The sequence below is a fragment of the Odocoileus virginianus genome, chromosome 5, assembly GCF_023699985.2.
Source record: "Odocoileus virginianus isolate 20LAN1187 ecotype Illinois chromosome 5, Ovbor_1.2, whole genome shotgun sequence".
NCBI classification, from domain to species: domain Eukaryota; kingdom Metazoa; phylum Chordata; class Mammalia; order Artiodactyla; family Cervidae; genus Odocoileus; species Odocoileus virginianus.
The window spans coordinates 9,511,546-9,538,394 of record NC_069678.1 but is presented as its reverse complement, the minus strand read 5'-3'; the positions used below and the strand labels follow the sequence as shown (position 1 = coordinate 9,538,394).

Below are 26,849 nucleotides of genomic sequence, written 5' to 3'. Positions count from 1 at the left end.
GCTATTTTTGTTACATTAGTATGCTTACCTAATGGAAAAATAATCATTTCTGAAACAGTTTGCAATGGGACAAAATTATTTTAAATATGAAATCATATAGGACATATCATGGGACTGTAGAAATAATTAAAAGAGTAACAGATGGGGGGCTTTCTTATTTGGTCTTAGCTCTCAAACATATCGTGTTTGGCCTCTCTGAATCTTTATATCTTCATATCTTCATTCTGTTGGTTGTGTTTTTATCGCTTATGTTTCAAAGAATGTCATAAAAATAAAATATACCCCATGTCATGGACATTCTTTAAATTAACATAAATCACAGTAAGCATAAGAGTCAGTGCCCCTGTACACACATGGCATTTCTAGTTCCCCAGCCCAGGACTGACAGAAGGGGAGAAGGTCCTTTTTCCACATTAAAGGACAAAGTCACTGGGGTCTTTGTCTTGGGAGGTGGTCTGGTCAAAGCTGGCTGGCATTTCTAGCTCCCCAGCCCAGAACTGACAGAAGGGAAGAAGGTCCTTTTTCCACATTAAAGGACAAAGTCACTGGGGTCTTTGTCTTGGGAGGTGGTCTGGTCAAAGCTGGCTGGCATTTCTAGTTCCCCAGCCCAGGACTGACAGAAGGGAAGAAGGTCCTTTTTCCACATTAAAGGACAAAGTCACTGGGGTCTTTGTCTTGGGAAGGTGGTCTGGTCAAAGCTGGCTGGCATTTCTAGCTCCCCAGCCCAGGACTGACAGAAGGGAAGAAGGTCCTTTTTCCATATTAAAGGACAAAGTCACTGGGGTCTTTGTCTTGGGAGGTGGTCTAGTCAAAGCTGGCTGGCATTTCTAGTTCCCCAGCCCGGGACTGACAGAAGGGAAGAAGGTCCTTTTTCCACATTAAAGGACAAAGTCACTGGAGCCTTTGTCTTGGGAGGTGGTCTGGTCAAAGCTGGCTGGCATTTCTAGCTCCCCAGCCCAGGACTGACAGAAGGGAAGAAGGTCCTTTTTCCACATTAAAGGACAAAGTCACTGGAGCCTTTGTCTTGGGAGGTGGTCTGGTCAAAGCTGGCTGGCATTTCTAGCTCCCCAGCCCAGGACTGACAGAAGGGAAGAAGGTCCTTTTTCCACATTAAAGGACAAAGTCACTGGGGTCTTTGTCTTGGGAGGTGGTCTGGTCAAAGCTGGCTGCTCCTTAGGATGGCTGGTACCTGAATTGGGCCAAGTCATTTGGAGAAACACTGACCCACATGGGTGAGGCAGAGCTGCAGGGAGGTGAGGCTTTGTGTGAGACATCAAGGGCAAGGAGCAGGGTGCAGAAGAAGAAACTTAATTTTCTCTTAGTGGGATTTGGGGCTTGATGGTAGGGTGTGTAGGGTGAGGAGAGAGGGAATTTGTGGGGAGCACAAGGATGAGCCTTGTGCAAAGACTACATTTTGACAAACTCCAGAATGAAAGAAAGATCTGTGTTACTTGAATCCTCCCATTGCTGCTCTCCTGTGGGTAAGATTCAGGTTAGCAGCAGTCCCCAGACCCCTCACAGAACCTGGAGCCCCCAGAGCCCGCGGAGAGCTCACACTCACGGCAGTTAAGATACAGCCCCAGTAAAAGGGATGGAACCTGTGGTGGCCCGGGCAGCAGCCCCCACCCTCCCCCATCCCCAGAGCTGGGGCCACAGCAGGAAGAGGCTGGAGAGGGACATGGGGTAGGCAGTTGGGTGGGACATTTTGGGGAACACTCGGGAGGGTCTGGCACTGCTGCTTATTCTACTGGAAGTATATTTCAGGAGAAGTTCAGCCAACCTGAGAGACACAAAAAAGAAACCAATGCACCATTTCAAAGATTCATGCTCATTATTTTCTTTCCCCTGGATTTTATAGAAATCTCTCCTCTACAAATAGCAGTTTCTTGAACCAAGTTCCACAATGGTGTCTGGAAACTGATGTGAAGGTAAGCAAACCTTAATGAATACTCTGTCTCCTCAGTCTGTTTTGCCTCCCCTAGGGTATGGTGGCCAGCTCCCCATATGGGCTCCAAACCCACTGACGAAAGCCTTCTTATCCCCAGAGGACACAAAGTAGTGCACTCATTTTCTGATCCTTAATCTCAAAGATGTCAGATGGGAGTAGGATGCACCCCCCAAAATGATATGGTTTTTTTTGAATGAATGAATAAACTAGAAAATTATGATACTCAGAACAAAGACCTCTGCAAGTTGCAGGATCCTTAAGCCCACCCCAACTCCCACCACCACTCCTCTGAAGTCACTCCTTCCCCTCTCCCTGGACCCCCTTTATCCAGGGCCTGATATTTTCCTAGGGATGAGACACTGCCCATGTATGTAGAGTGGTCAGTTTCACAACCTGGGATGAGGAGACTTTTTTTGCACAAGGATTTCCTTGCACATGAACTAGAGGAATCAGAAAGCCAGAGCCTGTCAGACATCTTCTCCCCAGGCCTGCCACCAGCAAGCCTTTCCCCATTCCCACTGGCTCGCCCATGCATGCATTCATTCATTCATTTGGTCAATAATCATACACTGTCTGTCTTGGGCCCAGAATTTTATGAGATGCTGCTGTCTTCAAGGGCCACTGAGTTTCCTTGAGGACATACTTTCTATTAATTTACTACAGCCTCTAACAGCTCTTAACTCAGAACAGTGTTATATACATTTGCTTGTCTTCCTACTCTTCCAGATGGAGAATCTGTTGAGCACAGAATCTTTATTTCTGAATAAATCTGGACTTTATTCAGTTCCATTCCCTCTGTAGTTTCAAAAACAGAATGGGTAGATGTGATGAAAAGATGAATTTTGTTGCTTAATTGATTAAGAGAGGAATGAAGAACTGTGTTTTAGCACCAGTGGGCAGAGACTTGTGGCTCAGGGTACCATTCTTCAGGCTTCAGACATCCCTTGAAGGAAACCACACACTGATCACTTGTGTAATGCTTTAGATGTCATCATCTAATAGTGGCTCATTCATTAATTGAATACTTAACGTGTTTTCTGTCTTGAGACAGGACTTTTACAGAATTCTGTTTCCATAGAGATGAGACAGGTGCCTGGAGGACACACATGTAAACAGTGCCCCGTAAACCAGTTTGTGGTGACCCCATGACTCATGGGTAGGTTCCTATGGAGCCGAGTCCTTGCATCTGTGTGTGCTCTTCCAGAGGGAGATCACATTTAGGGCAGAAGCTGTACTGGTTTTTATTCATCTACATATGCCCAGAAGCCCCACTGAATGCTCCCAGGATGGGTAGAGGCAAGGCAGTAAGTTAATGATCACTGACTAAAAGGATGAATGATGTCTGCCTTTGGACACACATGTGAAGAGGCCTGGGTCTCAGGATCCATTTGTTGGGCTGGAGAAGTCCTTTAAAGCAGGACACACACTGAGTCAAATGTGACATGGCCATGGATGTCATCACCTATCAATGCTTCAGAAATAGTACATTTACTAGGCCTGAGTGCATAGGCCTAAGGGAATGGAAATCAGATGAGACAAGTATGTGTCAGCAAGCCAGCCAAGGGCATAAAGCTCAGGTCACTGGCCAGGAAAGGGGATTCAAGGAGCAGCTAATCAGTGGCCAGGAGACATCATGAGGGATTGAGGATTCAGGATAGAGACAGTGATATGAGAGGCCATCAGAGATCGGAAGGGGTTGGTGACAGGCAAGTGACAAACTCTGCCACTCAGTCATGGGTTATTCCACTGGGCTTTGGTTTAAGACCACATTTGAAGATAGACAATACTCAGGTGTGAAAATCCGTATTTTTCCATTGACACATCTGAAATGAGATACAAGTAGACCTAATTAATGAAATGTTGATGTGTTCTACATTGAAACAAGCATTCTATTACTCAAAATGAAAGATAATCATCCCTACCTTGAAGGCTATCACAAGCCAATTTGAAGACAGATAAGTAAAGCACATGACTCCTCTGTTAGACAAGTCCTGGATGCTATTGGGGCTTAGGGGAGGGTATGCAACTCAGACCAGAGAGGAACTTGATACCTAGTGGATGATATGATGAGGATGAGGTCTTAGTGGTCATCAGAACTAGGATCCAAGACTTCACTGATGGATGGCAGATAAGGAAAGAGAATGGACCCAGCATAAGCATTGTCAATATTAGCCTAAGAAAGGGGAAAAGGGCATTCATCATTATTCAAAGAGAGAGAATTCTAAGGAAAACGTGATCACTATTATAAAATGCCCCAGTGAGTGTCCACTCCATTTGATGGTCTGTTAGAACATCAACAGTGACTTCAGAGTAGCTGATTTCACTGGATATGTGAGAACAGAAGTCATTATTTAATCTTTCTATTGGTGAATCAGCTTAAAGTTGCTAATAATTGAAAAGTGAAGGACAACTTTATGAGGAAGTAGAAAGGATAGAGGCAAGAAAATGATCATTTATTGAATCTTGCCCCGCAAACCAAAAGCTAAGAAAACCTTTAAATTGTATTAAGACAGTACCCAATTGAGTGTGGAACTGATTACAGGAGCTTTAGATATTCAGAAAGGAAGTGAATGATGTATGCTTAGTTATGAAGGTTGGGTCAGAGGGCCAGGGTCATTGATGGGAGTGGCCATTTCATGATGATGAGGCTGACATTAGTGATATAGATGAGCTTGATCTTGATGGTGCTGACAAAAGAACTGCACTCCATGAAATAAATGTGTTTCTGAGGGTTTTGTGTCACAGGAGAGCAGAAGTTACTGTCCTATCCTAAGCCATCTATTTACATGTATTAACTCACTTAACCCTTACAGCCCTCCTTTAACCATAACTATGTTAGCCCTCTTCAATAGATGAATACATTAAACACAGAGAAGTTAGTGACTTACTTCAAGATCGTACAACCCAGATTTTATTGAGATAATACCTTGTCTTTAATTCGTCAGTGTTACCCATGAAGGGCACCCCTGTGGCTCAGACTGTAAAGAATCTGCCTGCAATGCCAGAGACTAAGGATCAATCCCCGAGTCAGGAAGATCCCCTGGAGAAGGGAATGGCTACCCACTCCAGCATTCTTGTCTGGAGAATTCAATGGACAGAGGAGGCTGGTGGAATACAGTCCATGGGTTCCAATAATGTAATAAAATACCTAAAGTGACCTACTTAAATGTAAATAATCATTATTTTATAAAAATCATTCTTTGACTTTTGATGGGTGTCATTTAATTTAGTGATATCTCTACCATTCATTTGCCAGTGACCACCTAAGAAACACTGGGTCACAAGAAAGACATAAATCCAGGATGTCTTTAGGTTCTGAACTGGGCAGATAATGATACTATTCATTGAGTTAAAGTCAATGTAGAACAAGTCTGATGAATGGAAGGCTAGGAATGGATTTTCTACTGTAAACTTTGAATTTGGGATGCCAATGGAACTCTTCATTGGTGAAATCTAAAAGGTTGCCGAATGAACCAATTTGTAGCTCAGGAAAGAAGTATGTGTGTGCTCCATCGCTTCAGTCTCCTGCATTAATAGACAGGTTCTTTACCTCTAGGGCCACCTGAGAAACCCCCGGGAAACAGGTATGGACCTTATACATCGGCCCAGGAGCTGCGTGCTGTGTGCTAGGTCACTTGAGTCGTGTTCGACTCTTTGCGACCCTCTGGACTGTAGCCTGCCAGGCTCCTCTGTCCATGGGATTCTCCAGGCAAGAATACTGGAGTGGGTTGCCAGGCCCTCCTCCAGGGGATCTTCCCAATCCAGGGATCCACCCTCATTTCTAATGATTCGTGCATTGCAGGCAGATTCTTTACCACTGAGTCTAGGAGCTATGTTAACCAAAAATTATTTTTTGACACTTCCACAATATTCCATTGTTGATACTGGAAAGATGCCATTGGGCAAGATAACAAGGTTTGTACCTTGGTGAAGTTTACATTAAGGTGAGAAGAGAGAGGCACAAAAAAAGTAACGAAGTAAGAAACTATTGGTTGGTGATGAGTGATATGAAGGAAGTAAAGCAGAGTGATGTGCTTGAGTGACAAGGCAGCTATTTTAGGTTCAGGGGTCGATGAAGGGCTCTCTGAGAAGTGGCTTCTTAGCTATCAGTGTGATAATGTTAACTGATGTCACAGGAGTAGATAATATTGCTCAGGAGAGGTAGAGAGATAGAGAGGAGAGAGCAGGAAGGGAAGGCTCACAGATTGACAGGGATCTGACTGTGTTCTTACTGCATGAACTAGGACATATTATTTAACATTTCTGACTTCAATTTCCTTACTTATAAAATTAACAAGCAATCAAAACAATATGTTTTAAAGAGTCATGAGGATCAAATGAGAACATTATATAAGTTAATGAATATAATACACTTTTGGGAAAAACAGGACCTTAAGTGTGTAGAATTGGAGAAATCAGAATCCTTGAACCAAGACTTACTATTGTCATTGCTCACTTTATTTAGTTCACTGATTTGTCCATCTGTTCAATCATTCAATCATTCATTCATTTTAATAATATAAAAAAATGGGAAGCCCATCAAAAAGAGAGCTAAGATGTTGACAGTTATGTTACCTCTAACCACACATTTCTCCCCAGCACTCTTCACCATGCTCCTCCCCACCCAATGTACATATTAGTCCAAAAAAAAAGTTTTCATTCATACCTCATTTTCCTTTTTGTATAGTTAATTTTCAGCCATATATGTACAACGACCTAAAAGGATATATTTAAATTTTAAAATAGGGCATCATGCTGCATGTAATCTTTTAGGAATCGCTTTTGTCACTTCATCGTGTCTTGCTTCAGCTCATTCTTATAAGACATTGAGTCACAGGCCAAGTATGAATATCTCACAATGACTTGTACCTTCCATTTGATGAGCATTTGGCTTGCTTCCAGGTTTTTACTGTTGGGTATAATACTAGCAGTTTAATCACTTAATATGAACAGTTAGAGACATTATCATTGTGTCTATTAATTTAAAACTTAATGGAGTAATAGGAAGAACATTGGAGAAAGTTTAAGCATACTCAGCGGACTTCCAGGTGGCACTAGTCATAAAGAACCCGCCTGCCAATTCAGGAGATGTAGGAGACCTGGGTTTGGTCCCTGGGTTGGGAAGATCCCCTGGAGAAGGGAATGGAAACCCACTCCAGTATTCTTGCCTGGAGAATCCCATGGACAGAGGAACCTGGTGTGCTACAGTCCATAGGGTCACAAAGGGTCAGACACTGAAGTGACTTAGCACACATGAATACACAAAGCAGACCCACAGGAGGCGGATATCCTCAAATGGCATCTGTAGGCTTAGAGTGGGCCTCTCTGTACAGGAAAGGTCAGCAGAGGTCCTTCCAGGGACACCCTGTGGGTGTAGACCAGGTGACCTCCCCCAACTCCGGAGCCAGGCTTTCCCCAGGCAGGGCAGCGCTGAGCCACGTGTTGCCAACTCTGACCTGTGGGGTGCTGCTGCAACAATAAATGAGAGCTGAGGTGGGCTCAGTGGGGAAGGTTTTTTATTTTGTAACTCAGAAGAGGAGGCCAGAAATATTTAGGGAAAATGCAGATGTTTCCATGGGAAGATTTCAGCAGCTCAGTCTGCAGGGCACAGAGGGAGAGGATAGTGAGCAGCAGGCTGGGGCGGGCATTCAGCACTTTGATTCCAACTCTGCTTGTCACGAGTCCTTATGGGCGAGATCAGCAGCAGCAGCCCCCAGAGCAGCAGCCAGAGCCCTCAGACTCATGGCAGCAACTGGAGCCCCCAGAGTGCTGACCACTGCCACCACCACAGCAACCGGAGCTCTGGGGTCTGCGGCGGTGGGACCTGCGGCGCCTGTGGTGGCCCAGGCAGCAGCCCCCACACCCCGAGCTGCAGCAGCCCCCGGAGCTGGGGCCACAGCAGGGGGAGACTTGGGGAGGACATGGAGGTGGGCACTTGGGGGGACATTTGGGAGGAGGAAACTTGGGGGTGGGGCACTTGGGAGGGGGCTGGCACTGCTGCTGGCTTTGCTGCCAGGACATCTTGCAGAGGAAGTCAGTACACCTAGGGAGCAATGCAAAAAGCCATCAGCACACAAGTGACAAGCAGATACATCCTTTACCCTGGAGTTCATTGACTCCTCAGCCAAGACAAGCTACTTTGTGAGCAGGATCTGCAAACAGAATCTGAAAACTGACAGGAAGTGAAATGACTGCAGTAAAGCTCTCTTTCTCTTTCTATTTTTTCTGAAAGACACGGAACCATTTCCCTACATAGGGCCCAAAGTCAGCCCCATATTAGGCTTCCCAGCCACTTGGAAGCACTGCTGGCCATAGTTCAGAATCCTTCCCACAATGGATCCATCGTTCCTAAGCATATCCAGTGGATGCTTGTCATCTCTGAAAACCTTTATTGGATGAGGACAAGGAGGAAAGACACAGTCTTGGCAGTTTAACCCCATGTTCCTGCTGCTTCTCCTTCCTTCTTTTCTTCCTCTGCCCCACAGCCCACAGTGGAGGGCTTTTTGTTGCCCTCCTCACCAACCTTGAATATTCTCAGCTCTACAGTCTGCTTCTCACCAGATGCTTACTTGAGGATGGCCTGACAGGCTCTGTAGAGAGAGGCCTGGACCAGAGCATCTCTGCAGGTTGCTGACTCCCTCACTTTGTTCCCACTCCCCAGAGACCTTCCCCTCTCCCTCCTTCTTCTGCTCACCCCTTTTCAGTCCTGTCCCCAGAGCCTCCTTTTTGAGGCACTCACCTTGTCAGTGGAGGGGTGGGAACTGTCACCGACAGAGCTGAGAATTGAAGAGCCCAACACTGGAGCCCTTTTATCCTGGGCCTGGTGGCTCACCACGGGTGAGACTCAGCCTGGGGATGCAGAGCAGTCACTTTCACAATCTGGGGTGAGTGACTCCTCACATTCCCAGTGCCCGGGATCTAGAATCTCCCCACATAAGACCTAGAGGAATCCCGGAAGCCAGAGACTGCTAGACATGTGCTTCCCAGGTCTGCTGCCCGTCAGTCATTCCCCTCCATGCATTCATTCCTAATTAGGCCAGTAATCATGCAATGCATTGTCTATCTTGGGTCCAGAATTTTGCATGATATCAATGACATGGTGATGATGCAGTTTGCCTTCAGGAGCTGGTAGTCTTGGAGGATGAGTTTGTAAACAGTGAATTGTGAGTTGTGTGTCATACAATCTTGATCTTTTGTTCATGTTCCTCATAGCTCTGAGCTCAGTGTTATCCCGCAGTCTTTCTACCTGTCTATCTAAACTCAGAACCCTTTGAAAGCCATCCTTCTCTGTAGTATGTGTATGACACAGTATCTGGAACAATAAACTTTGGATGAAAATTAAATATCAGGAAAGAAGAAGGTAGATGTTTGTGAGACCCTGAGGCAGACTCAGGCAGTCAGCATGGCAACCTGTTGGCTTCCAGAATTCCTTGTAGCAAGATAGATTCCCAGGGAGATGTAGCATTATTTCCACTAATCCTGGATATTAGTTCCTGAGAAATATACTATTTGAGAGTATAATGGGAATAAGTATCTGTGACAGTAAAATCGAATAGGAAGAATGAGGATCAGGGGGAAATCTAGAGTGAGCATGAAAGTATTGTCCTTGAAGAGTCTGATGTCTCCTGGAAGGAAGTGGGCATACAGAAGGGATGGAGATGCCATCTCGGGAGAGGAGACTTGAGATGTGAAGGAGCCTGGGATTTCTAATAGGTTTTTGCTTCAAGGTTGAAGGTGAGGTCTGAATGTACTTGGGAACTAGAATAGCTACTTTTACCACTGGAGCATTGCATTCTTTATGTGATACTTATAAGGAAGATAAATAAAATAAGACATATGTGGAGTCCTTTAAGTTGACATTATTTGAGCATCTACTATCGAGCAAACTGCTGTGGATAGGGAGACATCTCTATCTAAACTTTGATGAGCCCACACTGTAGTCAGGGCAGTTTAAGAGAACAGAAGAAATCCTGTGATATGAATTTGCCAGGTTTAATAGGCATACATAGAGGAGCACTGCCTAACACAAACTGGATTGGTTCCTGGATAATTAAACCACATGAAGATGGGCAAGGAAATAAGGTCATTATGGGAAAGCACCACACGCACAATAAAAGGCTAGGCACAGAACTTTGGGAGTATTCCAACTTTTGATAGGCAAAGACAATGTAAACACTTAGGAATCTAAGAAAGAAAATTAAGATATCTAGTTGGAAAAATCATGAGAATGTCATGGCACTTTGGAAAAAACAGGGAAAGAATTTTTGAAACAGAAGATGCTGCCCACTGTGTGAACTGCTATAGACAGAATCCTGAGATTGGCAAGTTTAAGGGTATTGGTGGTATATAGGTCTTCTCTGGTGGGTCAGTGGTAAAGAATCTACCTGCAATGCAGGAGACATGGGTTCAATCCTTGGGCCAGGAAATTCCCCTAGAGAAGGAAGTGGCAACCCACTCCAGTATTCTTGCTTGGGAAATCCCATGGACAGAGGAACCTGGCAGGCTACAGTCCATGGGGTCTCAAAGAGTTGGACACAACTGAGTGACTGAGCAGGCATGCATGCACATGAGACCCACTGTACTGCATGGGCCCAGATGTATTAGTAGCTGTGGCTTGCTTCAACTAAGCTGGGACTATGTGCAGTTTCTAGAGGACTGGCTATAACGCCATCCCTTTGTCTCTTCCCAGCTGAAGAGGTAATAGTGTGTCATGAAACTAATTAAGATATCGAGTCCTGAAATAGATTGGGAGTTTGGGACTGACATGTACACACTACAATATTTAAAATAGATCTACCAGGGGCTTCCCTGGTGGTCCAGTGGTTGGGAGTCCTCCTGCCAATGCAGGGGACACGGGTTTCTCCCTGGTGCAGGAAGATCCCACATGCCAGAGGGTAACTAAACCCGTGCACCATGACTACTGAGTCCGAGTTCTAGAGCTCGAACCACAACTACTTAGCCCAAATGCCTAGAGACCGCTCAGCAACAAGAGAGGCCACCATGACTCAACAACAACAAAGGTAATGGTGGCTTCGGAAATAGTTTAATGGTGAGGATTGAAATGATTTTATAGTAGTTTTGAAAAGGAACACTATAGAATAAGCAGAGGTCATTATGTCAAGAAACTTAGACAGATGAGTAATGAAGTAGAAAAAATGGAAGGAAGGAACTACTATTTTAATATTATACATAGCAGTTGAGATAAGGTCATGAAACCAAATGGGCTATGAGACATGTGGTACTGATTCAAAGAACTATAGCTATCCAAAAGGAGGTGGCCTTGATTCACACTGGGATTTTTAAGAAAAAGTTGTTGAAAAGCTAATGTTAATTAATAAAAGTGATGATGATACTGACTCTAAGCATACCTCTGGTCATGAGAGGCTAGAGCTGATACTGCAAAAACAGAGGATTGACAAAAAGAGTGCCCTGATTAAGACAACTTGGAGGTGTCTCAGCCTATTAGTTTAAAAAGACAGTCTTAGAGTCAGAGACTTAAGCTGGAATCCCTACTTCTCCGTGCCATCTTAAGTGAGTTATATTTTTTAAGCTACAGTTTTGTTGTCTACAAAATAGCGTCACAGTTCTGCTCATCTGTATGAATAAAATTAACCCTGCCTGCAAAGCACTGAGCATAGTACCACACACATGGCTGGAGCTCAAAAAGTGGTAGCTACTACTACAACTTGGCTTACCTCGTGGCTCGGGGGTAAAGAATATGCCTGCCATTGCAGGAGATGCGGGTTCAATCTTTGGGTCAGGAAGACCCCCTGGAGAAGGAAATGGAAACCCACTCCAGTATTCTTGCCTGGGAAATCCCATGGACAGAGGAGCCTGGTGGGCTGTAGTCCGTGGGGTTGCAAAAGAGTCGGATATGACTTTGCGACTAAACAACTTCAACTACTGTGTGCTCAGTTGTTCAGTCATGTCCGACTCTTTGCAACCGCATGGACGATAGCCCTCCAGGCTCCTCTGTCCATGGAATTTTCCAGTCAAGAATACTGGAGTGAGTTGCCATTTCCTTCTCCAAGTGATCTTCCTGACCCAGGGATCGAACTCGGGTCTCTTGTGTCTCCTGCACTGGCAAGAGGATTCTTTATCATTGTGCCACTTGGGAAGCCTATAATAACTACTACTACTATTCTAATTAATGTGTTAGTTCAATATTTTGGTATTTTTTAAAATAGGTATTAGTCTTCCTAACATGATTTCCTTGGCTTATTGTCCTATTTTCCTTGTTAGACTCAACAAAGGCAGTAGGTGGAGACTTCTGAAGACAAAGATGGAAGAAGAATGAGGATTAGGTGTGTCTCATTCTACACCATTCAGGAAACCCATTATCTGTGCAAATGGTGTACTAGGTAATAGGGAGGATTCACTGAGGTTTGGAAACCGCCCTTATCTTCAGAGCTGGACTTTATCTAGAAGGCCCAACAGACAAGCACTCCACCAAGTTTAATGTGAGGCAAACAGAGATGATTATAGGCAAGGCTATATTATCTCTGGAACAGGTGTGACTATCTAGAGGCAGAGTCTAAGCAATGCAAATGAACAGAGGTGGAGACAGAAAAGGTAGGTATAAAAATATAGAGATCTCTATTGATAAGTATATGTGTAAGTGAGACACAAAGATTTGCAAATAAGGTGTATCTGGGAGTGAAAATCTTATATAGAATTACAGTAATGATATTATGAAAACAATGGAGAAGAAGTGGCAATATGAAGTGATTTGGGGTAAGAGGTGAACAACTCTTTGTATTTAACATGATTGCCAGAAGCATTGGATTTGGAAGTGGGCAAAATGGCTGAAGGGATTCAAAAGATACAGACTTCCATTTATAAAACAAGTATGCCATGGGGATGTGTGTGTGTGTGTGTGTGTGTGTATCAGAGGCACAACACAGTGATTCAGGCTGTAGAGTGAAGTATGCCCCATACACAAAGCATGCATGCACAGAGGCATACACACATACACACCAGTAGAAGTGCCACAATTGAGTCCCTATGTGCTGAGCAGATGTCCTGACTTGTGATGGCCACAGAGGATGACAGGTGAAGCATAAGCATGAGATCGGGGACATCATCCTCCTCCCCACAGGACAGGAAGGCTGCCTTGGACACTAACCACTTCTGGAGTGCTCCTCTCCAGCTATCCTGATATGCTGAGGACCTGGGATGACATGGTAAAGATCTTGATGGGTCTCTTACCCTGAATCTTAGAAGAATTCTATGCTTCTTTTCTGACTCATGACCCATTTTCATTTTTCAGTGATTATGACTTATGACATTATCCTACACCACTCTGAGGCTGATAATAAAGCATGAGTTATACACAGTGTGCAATTTACTGCATTTCTGGAATCTTCAGAGATTGCCAAGAAGAATTCTTTTTCCTGGCCTTTTCTGAATTAGAACTGAAGTTCAGCTTGGTTTTCTAATACCTTCCTTATATGCCTACTTTTTTAGCCCTTGTAGGACAACCTCCTTTCCCCTCACTCCCCGCCCCACCGCAGTCAGACAGCCACATCAGAGTACAGCTCAGTCATTTCCCCATTGCCATTACAGACACAAGGGACTCACTTTATTTCAGAGCTTGGTTATAAATGCCTTTGGTCTTTAAAAGAGCCTCTTACCCAGAATTCAGGACACTGTTTGCCACATGGGAGATATAATAGGAAAGGGGAAGAAGATGTCATGAATTAGATGAAAGACACAAAATAACCATCAAAGAGGGCCGATAGAGAGGGAGGGAACCCAACTGTTGAATGTCCACAGTGGCTCAGATAGTTTATATGCACTATTTAATTTAATTATCACAATAACACTACAAGGCTGGTAATATTCTCTCTATTTCACAAGCAAAGAAATTAAGACTTTAAAAAGTTCAATATCTTGTTGATGTTCACTTAACAGTAGAGATTAAAGAAAACATTCTACTCTAGGAGCATTTGTGTTCTTTCTACTCTACCACACTAGGGGAATCTGCTATGTGAGCTTTATCTGATACACTTTATCCTATAAAGGGTTTGGTATTCAGATTGTTGGAATTGGGAGGATAGTCGTCACTTGACTATTGTAGGGATTTTTGATTACTGATTATTGAATTAAATAATGGAAATATCTTATCAATGCCCAGCACACAGTAGATACTCAATGGTTTTTTTCTCCTACATCTGTGATTAACATAACAAATATTTTCATAGCTGTGTCATAAGGTGGCCCAAGCATACAAAAACAAGCCAAGTGTGTGAAACTGTGATCATTTGAAGATCAAAAGGATTGAAAATAAATATGGATCCTTTGTCTTACCTCTACTGGGAAAGTAGCTCAGGTCTTTAAAGATGCAGTGATTTCTGAGTTCATATCACTTAATGATGTGAAGGATGGAACTGCTGGAAACAAATATCCTCTTTGGGAAACTACATGATAATCCATATGTTTAATGAAGCATTTCTGTAAATGTACATTAGTTCAGTTCAGTTTAGTTCAGTCACTCAGTCATATATGACTCTGCGACCCCATGGACTATAGCATGCCAGACTTCCCTGTCCTTCACCAACTCCCGGAGTTTACTCAAACTCATGTCCATTTAGTTGGTTATGCCATCCAACCATCTCATCCTCTGTTGTCCCCTTCTCCTGCTGCCTTCAATCTTTCCCAGCATCAGGGTCTTTTCCAATGAGTCAGTTCTTCACATCAGGTGGCCAAAGGATTGGGTTTTCAGCTTCAGCATTAGTCCTTCCAATGAATATTCAGGATTGATTTCCTTTAGGATGGGCTGGTTGGATCTCCTTGCAGTCCAAGGGACTCTCAAGAGTCTTCTCCAACACCACAGTTCAAAAGCATTAATTCTTTGATGCTCAGCTTTCTTTATAGTCCAACTCTTACATCCATACATGACTACTGGAAAAACCATAGCTTTGACTAGATGGACCTTTGTTGGCAAAGTAATGTTTCTGCTTTTTAACATGCTGTCTAGGTTGGTCATAACTTTTCTTCCAAGGAGCAAGCATCTTTTCATTTCATGCACATCACACAGTTAAAAATGTTATACTCATGGGGTAAAATTTTATAGTCAAATTAGTTTAGAATAATGAAGTTTTATAAAGTAAAACTGCTTCTGCTGCAAGACTTTTCAGATACTTTATGTAAACATAATGGTCATGAGGATCATTACAATGTCACATTTCATAAAATGTTGTTTCCTGGTTTATTTAAGTTCTGGAAATCTTTATTTACACTGAATTTTATGGTAATCGTGTTCTGAGGAACAGAATTCATTAATAAAAGACCTGGATCTAACCTTTGAAGTTCAATAATGGTGAGCTGTATTACTCAGATGAACTGTCCTAATAAAAACAACAAAAATGATGTAACACAATCTATATACTTATGTTCACATATGCATATATAATGTGATATAATATATACATCTGTACCTATACGGTAAGTTCCCTACTTGTGCATGCTTAGTCACTCAGTTGTGTCTGACTGTGACTGTATGGGCTGTAGCCTGCCAGGCTCCTCTGTCCATGGAATTCTCCAAGCAAGAATGCTGGAGTGGGTAGCCATTCCCTTCTCCAAGGGATCCTGACCCAGGTCTCCTGCATTGCAGGCAGATTCTTTACCATCTGAGCCACCAGTCCCCTACATAGGAATCTTGAATTTGCAAACTTTCAAAGATGCCAATATTTGTGCCAGCCTCTGCATGTCAGCTATACTTTACTACTTCACTTACAGTACTTTTCAAGATACTATACTGTAAGATTAAAAATATTTTACTTTTTGTGTTTGTTCTCTATGTACATGTTGTTTGTGGGAAAAGTATTATAAACTTGTTACGGTACAGTACTACATAGCTGATTGTGTTAGTTAGGTACCTAGGCTAACTTTGTAAGATTTATGAACAAATTGAACTTACGAACATGCTCTTAGAAGGGAACTCAGTTGTATGTAGGGGACTTACTCTATATTCCTTAATCACATTTGTATATATGGGTGCATGCACACACACGTGGTTTAGGAATATGAATTACCAGAAAAACTAAAGAGAAAATGAAAGAAAATAGGAACCAAAGAGATTAGCAGAGTAATAAAGCTACTTTCACCCTAAGGATAAAATTAACATATTCAGCATTTTCTTTTGGTGACCTAGCTTTGTGACAAAAGTCAGAGCCCAGCCCCTCTCGTGCCAGGGTGGGAGGTCTCACAGAGGACCCTCCTGGAGTTCCTGGGCTCTCTCAGGGGTAAGGCTGAGCAAGAAGGAAACCAGCTGCAAAGACTTGCTGCCATGCTCCAGGCACCTCCCCTCAGGAACTCTGTTAAGGATGGTCCTAGAACAGGACCCCTCTGGAGCCTGGAAAAAGCAAACGCAAATCATCTCTGGAGGGAGGCACATCGTAAGTTTTCAGTTGTTCCAACAGCTACATTTACAGGTAAGTGATGTTATAGTATGCCCTCCTTGGCCAAAGTGTTGTCAGTCTCCAGCCTAATTTTCATAATAAGCTTTTCATAGTTTGTTTTGACCTTAACCTCCTTCTCCAAGGTAATTGAAGCATTTTTCCTTTGTGTTGTACCTCCTTTGCCACATTTATAATTTTACTTTGGTTGTTTAAAGTGCTAACTCAGCCAAAAGTCTGGAAACCACTCAAAGGCAGAGATTGTGCCTTCTCCACTTCAGTGTCCCAGCACTTAGCACTGTTCCCTCTACCCAGCACCAAGAACAGAGACTGTATCCAACAGTGTTTATTCACTGAGTGGGTAAACCCTTCCTGAGGGTATGGAAACTGAAGAGGAGAGTTCCAGTGTGTGAGTAAGATAAGTAACTCCTGACATATGAGGCCACCACCTCTGCCTTGCCTTTTCAGAACTACCTTGGTTTCCTCCCAGGCCATAAGTCCCCAGCTGTGGGGACCTTTAGGAGAGTCGTGCTGGGAGGAAGGTGTATTCCAAATATCTTCTGCAATATGAACAGAACATGAGAATCAAGGGGATCAAGGAACAGAAGGATGAGGAAAGAGAATGACACAGAAAATGGAGGGACCCAAGGAGACAACAGGCTTCCCTGCTGACTCAGATGGTACAGTCTGCCTATAATGCAAGAGACCCAGGTTTGATCCCTAGGTTAGGAAGATCTCCTGGAGAAGGAAATTATTCCTTGCAAAAAGTATTCTTGCCTGGAGAATTCCATGGACAAAGGAGCCTGGTGGACTGCAGTCCATGGGGTGGCAAGGAGTCGGACATGACTGAGTGACTAGCACTTCACTTTGAAGGGGACAACAGCTGTCATGAAGACAAGAATGAGATCTCTGTGCAAAATACCTGTTTAGAAGTCTGCCTTACCACATACTAGTCATCTTGATTAAGTCCCTTAACCTCTCTGAAGCCCAGGCTCCTCACCTACTTCATCTGAGCAGTAATGATATTGAGGCAGGAGATAGATAGGCCCCAGGCTGAGGAGCTGTAGTCCATCCCTTTCAGACAGATACTCTAAAATAGCAGGAGGGAGAAGCTGAACACTGCCTAGATAAGAGATAAAAGCCCATATAGTCCTCATTCTCAAAGTCAAGGAGACCTTCCCAACTATGTATGTGCAGAAGGTACCTTTGAGGTCAAAAAGACAGGGGACACCACCCCATAGTAAGTGATGCCAACCTACACACTAGAATCCATCTTGGCTAAGAGATGTGTGTGCACCCAGGGAGGACCCTGAGATATACCAAATATGGACTCAGAACCAGACAAAGCAACATGATTGGCCAAAGAGAACCCAGAAGAAATGCTCCATAAGAGATTCAAGTGACCACAAGGGGGCACCTCTCCCTGCGCCCACAGGTTGTCTACCCTTTTTCCTCCTATTAAACACGTGACTTATTTCACTACTTTTCTTTATGTGGAAATTCATTTCTACAGAGCTGGTGGGCCAAGGTCTTGTCACTGGCCACTGGTTCCTAGTGGTCTAGTGGCGAGGATTCCATACTCATACTGCCATAGCCTGACTTCAGTCTGGCTGAGAAACTGAGATCCTACTTCAAGCCACAACAGGCAGAGCCCAGCCTGAGATCAACATCACTACTATTTTTAAACCAGCATTTATTAAATGAGGTTGAAATTGTTTTGTAATTTAAAAAGAGCCTGTACACTAGATTTTGTGTTGCAGTTTTATCACTACAAGTAATATTTAAAGGCGACCCAGAGGGTAAAGGAAGTATAGAGTGAACAAACAGAGGTTAAAGATTAAAGATGCTCTTTGATAGGAAGTAGATTTTCAATATAGTTCTAGAGTAGAGAGCAGAAGCACCCACTGGTTGAGAACAAGGGCTCTGAAGTCAGGCGGGGTTAAAATCTGAGTTACTGTTAATGTGACTCTGGCAAGTTATTTCATCCTAGGAGGTTCTCTACCTCTCTGCTAGAAAACATAGATAAAGATGTATCTACCTCTTAGGTAATAATGAGAATTAAATGAGCTCCAATCATTCTTCCAATAAATATGTATTAACTATTTGTCACATGCCAGACATTGTCCCTTGCACTGGGGATACAATGGTGACTAAGATATATTCTGCCTTCAGGTTGCTTCCAATCTATCAGGAAGGCAATGTGATAAAGGAATAAATATGTGATACAGTTTGTTGTTGTTCAGTTGCCAAGTGGTGTCCGACTCTTCACAACCCCATGGACTGTAGCACACCAGGCTTCCCTGTCCCTCACCAACTCCCAGAGTTTGCCCAAGTTCATTTCCATTGAATCGGTGATGCCATCCAAACTTCTCATCTTCTGTCACCCTTTTCTCCTTCTGTCTTCAGTCTGTCCCAGCATCAGGGTGTTTTCCAATGAGTCAGCTTTTCGCATCAGGTGGCCGAAGTATTGTAGCTTCAGCTTCAACATGAGTCCTTCCAAAGATAATTCAGGGTTGGTTTCCTTTAATGTGACACAGTAGTAGTAGTAAAATGGTGTAGGAGGAAAAATGAAGCAGAGTAGGAATGAAGAGATGGGGCAGGATGCTCCCTGAGTCTGGTGGTCAGCTATGTGGTGTATGGAGTGCTTAGCACTGAGACAGGTTCGTTGGACACTAGCCCACATTGAGCTTGACATTTTCTGTCTGAAATCCATAGATGCTATGCCTCTGAATCTTCTCTCCCATTCCCTGGGTAATCAGGCTGGATTCAAACAATACAGGACATTCCCATAGGACAGATGCATGCATTAGGAAGGTTCATTAATTCATTGACAAGAATATATTCAGTCCCACCCTATGCTAAGCTCTGGGGAGATCAAGTCAAATAGGAGTTAGTTCCCATCTCCTGTACAGTCCCCAGTCTAGGAAGTTAAGATAATCAGACTTCCCAACAGAGCATCCTTGTGGCTTGAACACAAGGGCTGACCATTGGGGTCTCTGAGATTATGAATCATTGCCTGCCTTTCTCAGCCGTTTGGTGCTAAACATACTCTCCTACCCCCTCTCTTTTCCCCTTTGGCCCAGCCCACTCCAGCACCTACTTGTCTCACACAGTCTACTTGCTAATCAGGTCACCAGCAACCATCAGCTGGGTGGAGATGCTTACACCATTGATGAGGAATGACATCTGATTGTGACATTTTCACCATCCAGCTTCCAACTGAAGACCTAGCTGAAATTCTCCCTTCTCGTCAAACACCAAGTATAGGAGAGGAGCTCTTCCCAGTTTTTCCAGGGGTTTGGTTCCATGTTCTATACTTGCTGTTCTCTTTAACTCATTCACAGTGAGTCCTCTAAATATACTTTAGGGACCAGGAGTCAAAAAATCTAAATTATTTTCCATGAAGAATGGCATATCAAGATTTTTTAAGTTATAAAAAATAGGTCATGGCAAAACTTTCAATTACCCTAAAAATATCCTGAAACTGAATATTCTGAACTTTTTATTTTATTTTTTAGCTGTGCCCTGGTGCATGTGGGATCCTAGTTCCCCAACCAGGAATTAAACCCATGCCCTCTGCATTGGAAGTGCTGAGTCGTAACTACTAGACCACCAAGGAAGTCCCTATTCTGAGCTTTTCTAACCCATCAGTTTTCGAGATGAGAGTGTCAGAATCATGCAATGAGAAAGTCCCTGTGCTGGGAAGCAAAGGCCACCCGATGTTGATACTTGAAGGCATCTCACTCAAGGCACTGCCCAAGTTGTCATTTGATAGCTGTGCAAACTAGACCTGGAGATGGGTAGCTACACAGGGCAGAGTATGTCCACATCCAGGTAAATTGATGCTACTAGGCAATTGTTTTAGATTATCTTTTATATGCTTTACATATATGAATTTCCTTCTGCAGAAAGAAATAAGCTTTAATAGAACCAAATCATACCACTTGAAATCTCCCAAGAGCTCCTCTGATTCCTCCACTGACACCATAAGTGGCAGGACTCACCGGGCCCTCCAGCCCCTTCTACCTCATCTTTCAGTCTCTCCCATTAGCTCCTTACCCTGGTTACTCTCCTTACTCCTGCAGAAGACTTGTTCAGGCTTTTGCCTCTTCCTGGTGAAGTCTTCCCTCACTGCTCTATAATTAACTCTACTCAACCTTGAGATCAAGCTCTACTTCCTCAGAGAAGTCTTTTCTGACCACCCTGACCAAGTAAAATCTGCATATCATATATGCTGTCAGGACACCTGGCCCTCCTTCGTCACAGCTGTGCATCTTTTCATTTATTTACTGGATTTCTAATTACTTATTCTTTCTCTCTGTTGTAAACCCCTACATAATAGAGATGGTGCCTGAAACAAAACTGATGTTCAATAACTATTTATGAGATGATGAATGAAAATCAGATGTAAAAGTGATTTCTAGACCTTCCAGACTGGTCAGGTTCATGAGAACTACTCAAATGCTGTTCTCTGGTCTCCTGAGACCAGTGCAAGAGGGGGTGTCCATGGCCATGTGTTGGTGTGTTGGTGAACTGCTCCTGGGTACTTGCCCTGGATGCCTTGAAAGTCTAGATTCCATCATTTGCAGCTTTTATTTACATGATCTTTTCTACACAGCCAACTAACACACAAGTACAGCCCTCCTGAAGGTTCTAGAGTTCTAGGAAGATATTTCTGTTCTACTCCATTTTATGCCTTCAAATTTAGCCCCATGTTTCATGGGGATTTGATTTTTGTTTACTTGTTTTCAGCATGAGTTTCATCTTTCTGAGGTCTAGGGAGTGGTTATACAGCCATGTTCACTGTGTAATATACTTATGATTTGTGTACTTGTCTATGTGTTATATTTCCATTTAAAACTTTAAAACACCTTTATTAAGACAATAGCAGAGACAGACTGAGAGAGACAGAGAGAGCCTAAAATATATACATAAGGGGGAAAAAGAGGATGGTTAACTAAGTCACCAGCCACAATGTTAGAAAACAAACAGCAAAAGTAATGGTAAGATACAATTTTATACACTAACCAAAATTGATGTTCAATATTAATTTCTTTTTTTTTCATTTATTTTTATTAGTTGGAGGCTAATTACTTTACAATATTGTAGTGATTTTTGCCATACATTGACATGAATCAGCCATGGATTTACATAAAACCAGGTAATCATAGAGCAATATACACATATTGTGATTCTATATAATAAAAGAAAATCTTTAAACAGATAATTGAGATTTATTAATACATGTATTTCTCCCTGCCTTTCCTTTGACTGGTACTCCCTACCAAAGAGAATTATGTTTGCCTTTTAAGCTTTGTGATCGCTTCTATCTTATTTATACAAGATCAATAGGACAGGGGAGAGAAAGAGTTATAACATCTGGAGAGAAAAGGAGAGCATTTTGTTCCTGGTCATTCCCTCTGAAATGGAGAATCCTGGAACTGGGCAAAAGACAGAGAAAACTAACAAAGGAACCAGAGAGACTGGAGTTACACAACTAGGACCAGACTTGAGTCAGGTCATGGAGGGGAGAGGAGGAGAAAAGGGGAAGAGAGATAAAAGAAGCCACAATTTTTGGATGTTGTAGAGCATTCAGTGGTGCTTAGTGAGAATATTCTGAGCAGCTGTAGAATATGGGACAATTGAAGAGGAGAGAAAAATGGGGATTTTAGAAGTAAGTTGTGGATTATGAAATAGATTGCCTACAGTATTTTACAGCAAGGAGATCAAATGAGTCAATCCTAAAGGAAATTAACCCTGAATATTCATTTGAAGGACTGATGCTGAAGCTGAAACTCCAATACTTTGGCCCCCTGATGCAAAGAACCAACACATTAGAAAAGATCCTGATGCTGGGAAAGATTGAAGGCAGGATGAGAAGGGACGACAGAGGATGAGATGGTTGGATGGCATCACCAATTCCATGGACATGAGTTTGAGTAAGCTCTGGGAGTTGGTGAAGGACAAGGAAGACTGGTGTGCTGCAGTCCATGGTTCACAAAGAGTCAGACACAACTGAGCAACTGAACAACAACAGTATTTTTTAGATACATCAATGCTGGACTGAGTTTTGGGAGATGCCATTCTCACAGAAACTAAGCCGCAGGGGACTCCAGGAGTTTTTCAGCTGTGTGTGGTTGATATATAACCAAAAGGTCTAAATGGACAGAATTCTAACTCAGCATGGACACCCATGGAAAAGGGTGTAGAATTAGAAGTCTAAAGATAATGCTTCATTTTTATCTGTATGTGTCTGTTAAAATGTTTATATAGCTCATGCAACTTAGTGATTTTTTAAACAATAAATGTAAAAAAGCATTATAGCATGTGTGCTTGGTCATATCCAACTCTTTTGCAACCCAGTGGGCTATAGCCTGCCAGGCTCCTCTGTCCATGGGATTTCCCAGGCAAGAATACTGGAATGGGATGCCATTTCCTTCTCCAGGAGAACTTCTCAACTCAGGGATCGGACCCATATCTCTTGCATCTCCTGCATTGCCAGGCAGATTCTTTACCAACTTTGCCACCTGGGGGAAAAGCATTAGATGCTTCTGTCAACTGCAGAACAAGCTGCACTCTGACCTCCCACACTGAGGTGCCACATGGTGGTACATGATCCTGTACATGTACACCTGGACAAGACTGCTCCCAGCTCTGAGCAGGCGTCCAGTGACTGGGCTGCAAGTTGATGGCATTTGAATAGAGGAATGGAATATGATTGTGGAGCCACGGGTGATTTCAATGTTTAAATGCAGCACAGGAGTCCAGACCACTTTCTGCCCCAGGGTGACTCAAAAGAGGTTGCTTAGAAACAAACACAAAATTCTCTGTTCTTGCAAAAACATCCATTTATGCATTCACCAAACACATCTCCAGGGCTCATGCACCAAGCCTTGCAGTATTGCTTTGAACATCACTTATCCCTCTACTTCTTTTAATGTGTGGGTTTATAGTCTCTAGTTACTAAAAAACAATTTATCCCAAGCCCTCCAGAGTTAGCAAAGCCACGGAGAAAAAGGTGCTAATGAGGAAGAGTGCCTGGCCTTAGGACCCAAACAACTGTCCACAAGGCTTATCTTCCTCTCTGAAACCTCCCACTCACTACCTGAGCTATCTCTCCAGTGCTGACAGGGAGATGTCTACCTGCTTCAGGGCAGCTTTAGCTTCTTCTCTCAACTCTTTACTCTATGGTGTCAGGAGGGCAAGCTTATCAGATGAGTAAACATAAACCATAAAACCCACCATGAGTTCAAGTCCACTCACACAGAAGCTGGGATATAACTGTGATGCTCCTGGGAAGTTCTGATTCCACAACCACTTCTCCATTCAGAATGACAAACTCTGAGTTTATGTCCAGTGGTCATGCTACCAGGACATCCTCATCAAGGCCATACCCTTTCCTCAGATTGATCAGAGGGCAAGAGAGAGGTGTCCTTTAGCCCCAAAATCTTCCGCCCCAGATCCTGATAACATGTGTGCTGCTAAGTTGCTTCAGTTGTGTCCAACTCTTTGTGACCCTATGGACCATAGCCCACCAGGCTCCTCTGTCCATGGGATTCTCCAGGCAAGAATGCTGGAGTGGGTTGCCATGCTCTTTCTCCAGGGTATCTTCCCAACCCAGGGATCAAGCCTGCGTCTCTTACATCTCCTGCATTAGCAGGCAGGTTCTTCACCACTAGCATCACCTGAGAAGCTTAACTTGCCTAGGGAAGTTTATTCCCAGCATCCTGGGAGGCAAAAGGGTCCCCAGGGGCCACCAGCCCAGCCTGCTTGTTCATGCCCTGCAGATGTTTCGTCTTGCTGAGAAACAAGGGTAGAGTGGGGAAGGTAGATGAGTTTCCGAGGGAAAAGTGTATATATGAACCAAATAAACAGGAAGTCACTGTGAACTGCATTCAAAGCTTTATTCTTGCCAGAGTTTGGGAGTTGCGCTAACTCTGGTAGGCTGCCTTAATAACAAAGCAAGGTAGGGAGGTGGAGCAATGAGATTTGAATACAGGGAGGGGAGCAGAAGCTGGGGAGTCTCCCAGAAGATAGAGCAGGGTGGTGAGTGCTGGAGCAGAGCTGTTCTGTATTTAACAGTCGCAGTCATCGTCACAATCACAGCATGCAGGACCTCGGGACCTCATGGGAATAATTCCTAGACAACAGCACCCAGAGCCACAGCATCCAGAGCTGCAGCACCCAGAACTGCAGCACCCAGAGTCACAGCATCCGGAATCCTCACAGCCACCTGACGATCCTGAGTTGCAGTCCTGGGGCCGTTGGATCCAGCGTCTCAGGGGACTCACCCCGAAGGTCCGGGGAGCCAGACAGCAGTAGCTGGTGGAACAGGGAGCAGAGCATGGATCAGGGACACAACATGAGGTGACTGAGCCTCTTACAGGAGCCTGAGCATAGTAGGTTTGGGAAGGAGCAGGGGTCTGAACATAGTATGTCTGGGTCTGGCAAGGGGCTGGGGATTTCACATAGGTCGTCTGGCATGGAGCAGGGCCCTTCACAAATGTCTGGCAGGGAGCTGGGTATTTCACATAGGTCGTCTGGCTTGGAGCTGGGCACTTCACGAGGGTCTGGCAAGGAGTTACACATTTCACATAGGTCTTCGTCTGGAACGGAGCTGGGTATTTCACATAGTTTTGAGTTGGACCCAGAGGTGGACATTTCACGTAGGTTTGAGTCAGACATGGACCTGGGCATTTCACAAAGGTTTGAGTTGGACATGGAGGTGAGCATTTCACGAAGGTTTGAGTCGGACATGGAGGTGGGCAATTTACAGAAGTACATTTGGTACCCTGCACAACCCCCAATCCCGAACCTTTCACGCAAGATGGAGGGAATTGTGTCTGTTTCTGCTGGTCACACATCTTTCTGTGGCTTTGCAAAATCTGAAAAGAAAGTTCTCATTAGATCTAAGAAGGCTTCCAAGGAAACCTGCAGCTTCCCCTTTGGATAAAGTGGCCTGTAAGTGGTAACCTTTTTGAGAAGGTCACAGGCACCAAGATCTGGAGTTAGGGCAGACTCAGAATCAGGAATCCTAGGCTCAGCTCTTGTGACTTTATCTGAGCTGGGTGCCTTTGCATCAGTCACTGCTCACCTGTGGTAATCTGTTTCCAAAATGGAAAATGAAGAGGAAGAGTTTGACAGAGAGATCTCCATGTTTCTACCCAACTCTTCAAGTGACTTGTTTCACCTACATCAACTTCTACATTATGAATTCACCTGGGAAATTATCATTTCCCAGCTGATTTCCCCTCCTCACCAAGTCCCCCACAAGAGGCTTCTCTTCTTCCTCCTGCCTGGCCAGCCAGGACCCAGGGATTCCAAATTCACATCACCAGAGGCTGAATCAACCTGAGTCTCAAGCTGATCCTAACAGAGGTAGGACAAATTTGAATAAGTTTCCACCTTTTGCTCTTTGGATCAGTGGTACTGTCCTTGCACCTCATTAATGGACCCAAGAGAGGATGGCACAGCTGAACTCGAAGAAGGAGAGGGTGGCAACCCAGTTCTCTGCAAAACCCTCTCACGCAGAACTAACAGCTGGTCCTCTCCTCTCACACTCCAGACTCTGAGCTTCCAGCCAGTGACTCCCCTTTGTGTCTCATCCTGACCACCCTCATCCCAAGAGCCAAGTGTCACCAAGGCTCTCCTTCTTTCTGTGTCACTGTCCCAGGCATAGACTTACCCTCTTTGCTGGTCGAGCAGGACTGGAAGAAGCCAGTGATCTGAGGAACTGGCTGTTGGGGACACCTTTTATAGGGTAGCAATGAAGCAATTTAATGGCATCTAAGTGAAGCATGAGATCACAAGGACGAGGCCTGGCATGGCATTGGCGAGATTCCTCCCCAGTATGCTTGGCCCATCATCAGAGGCAAGGCATGTCTCTGCTTGACATTGAATTTTCCTGAACACAAGATAAATGATTCCTATCACTTTCTTCATGAAACTAGTCAGTCTTCTCCTAAGGGTTATGAGAGATGAGATGCCTGGAAGAGCTGCCATTATGAAATGATTTCTATATCACATGAGTCTTCAAGGACTTGTTCAAGATGTAATTAGGGCCTCAATTCTTCACAAACTGTACTAAAAGCTACACAGAATCTTCCCAGCCTAAGTGATGTGTTTTTTCTGAGGGCTTCCATGGTGCTTCCTGCTGGCCTGAGTTGTTGGGCCCAAAGAGTTTGGCCCTGCAGGCTCTGCCTCAATGTGGCAGCAAAGCACCCCCCAAGAAATGGCTTGTTCTAGGCTGGCAGGTTATTCGAAGTTTCTTGAGGAAACTGGGTGTGTACTTGATGATCCCAGACCCCAGGCTCTATATCTAGGCTGCCTCTCCTCTCCTCCTCATGTGCTATAAACTCCCTCATCCTAGCCTTCCTGGACTTCACTATCAGGTCTAGATCCACAAGGACCTAGAACAGGGGGAATTTAATTGAATTCTTTTAATGTGCCAAAGAGTTCACAATGCATGTTCACTTATAGCTGGTCCTGTAACTGAAGCCCCC

General features: G+C 43.9%; 1 protein-coding gene across 1 annotated transcript; it reads right to left on the bottom strand.

Moving 5' to 3' along the window:
* Positions 1–24,249: 24,249 nt before the first annotated feature.
* On the bottom strand, positions 24,250–25,211 carry KPLCE (KPRP N-terminal and LCE C-terminal like protein). The gene has a single exon (XM_020898257.2). It carries the CDS (start codon positions 25,209–25,211, stop codon positions 24,423–24,425), a length of 789 nt encoding a protein of 262 aa, XP_020753916.2. The 3' UTR covers positions 24,250–24,422.
* Between the last annotated feature and the right edge of the window lie 1,638 nt (positions 25,212–26,849).

Bases quoted from the DNA above. Each gene is read 5' to 3' on its own strand.
- KPLCE (XM_020898257.2), bottom strand. From the start codon at position 25,211: ATGTGTGACCAGCAGAAACAGACACAATTCCCTCCATCTTGCGTGAAA.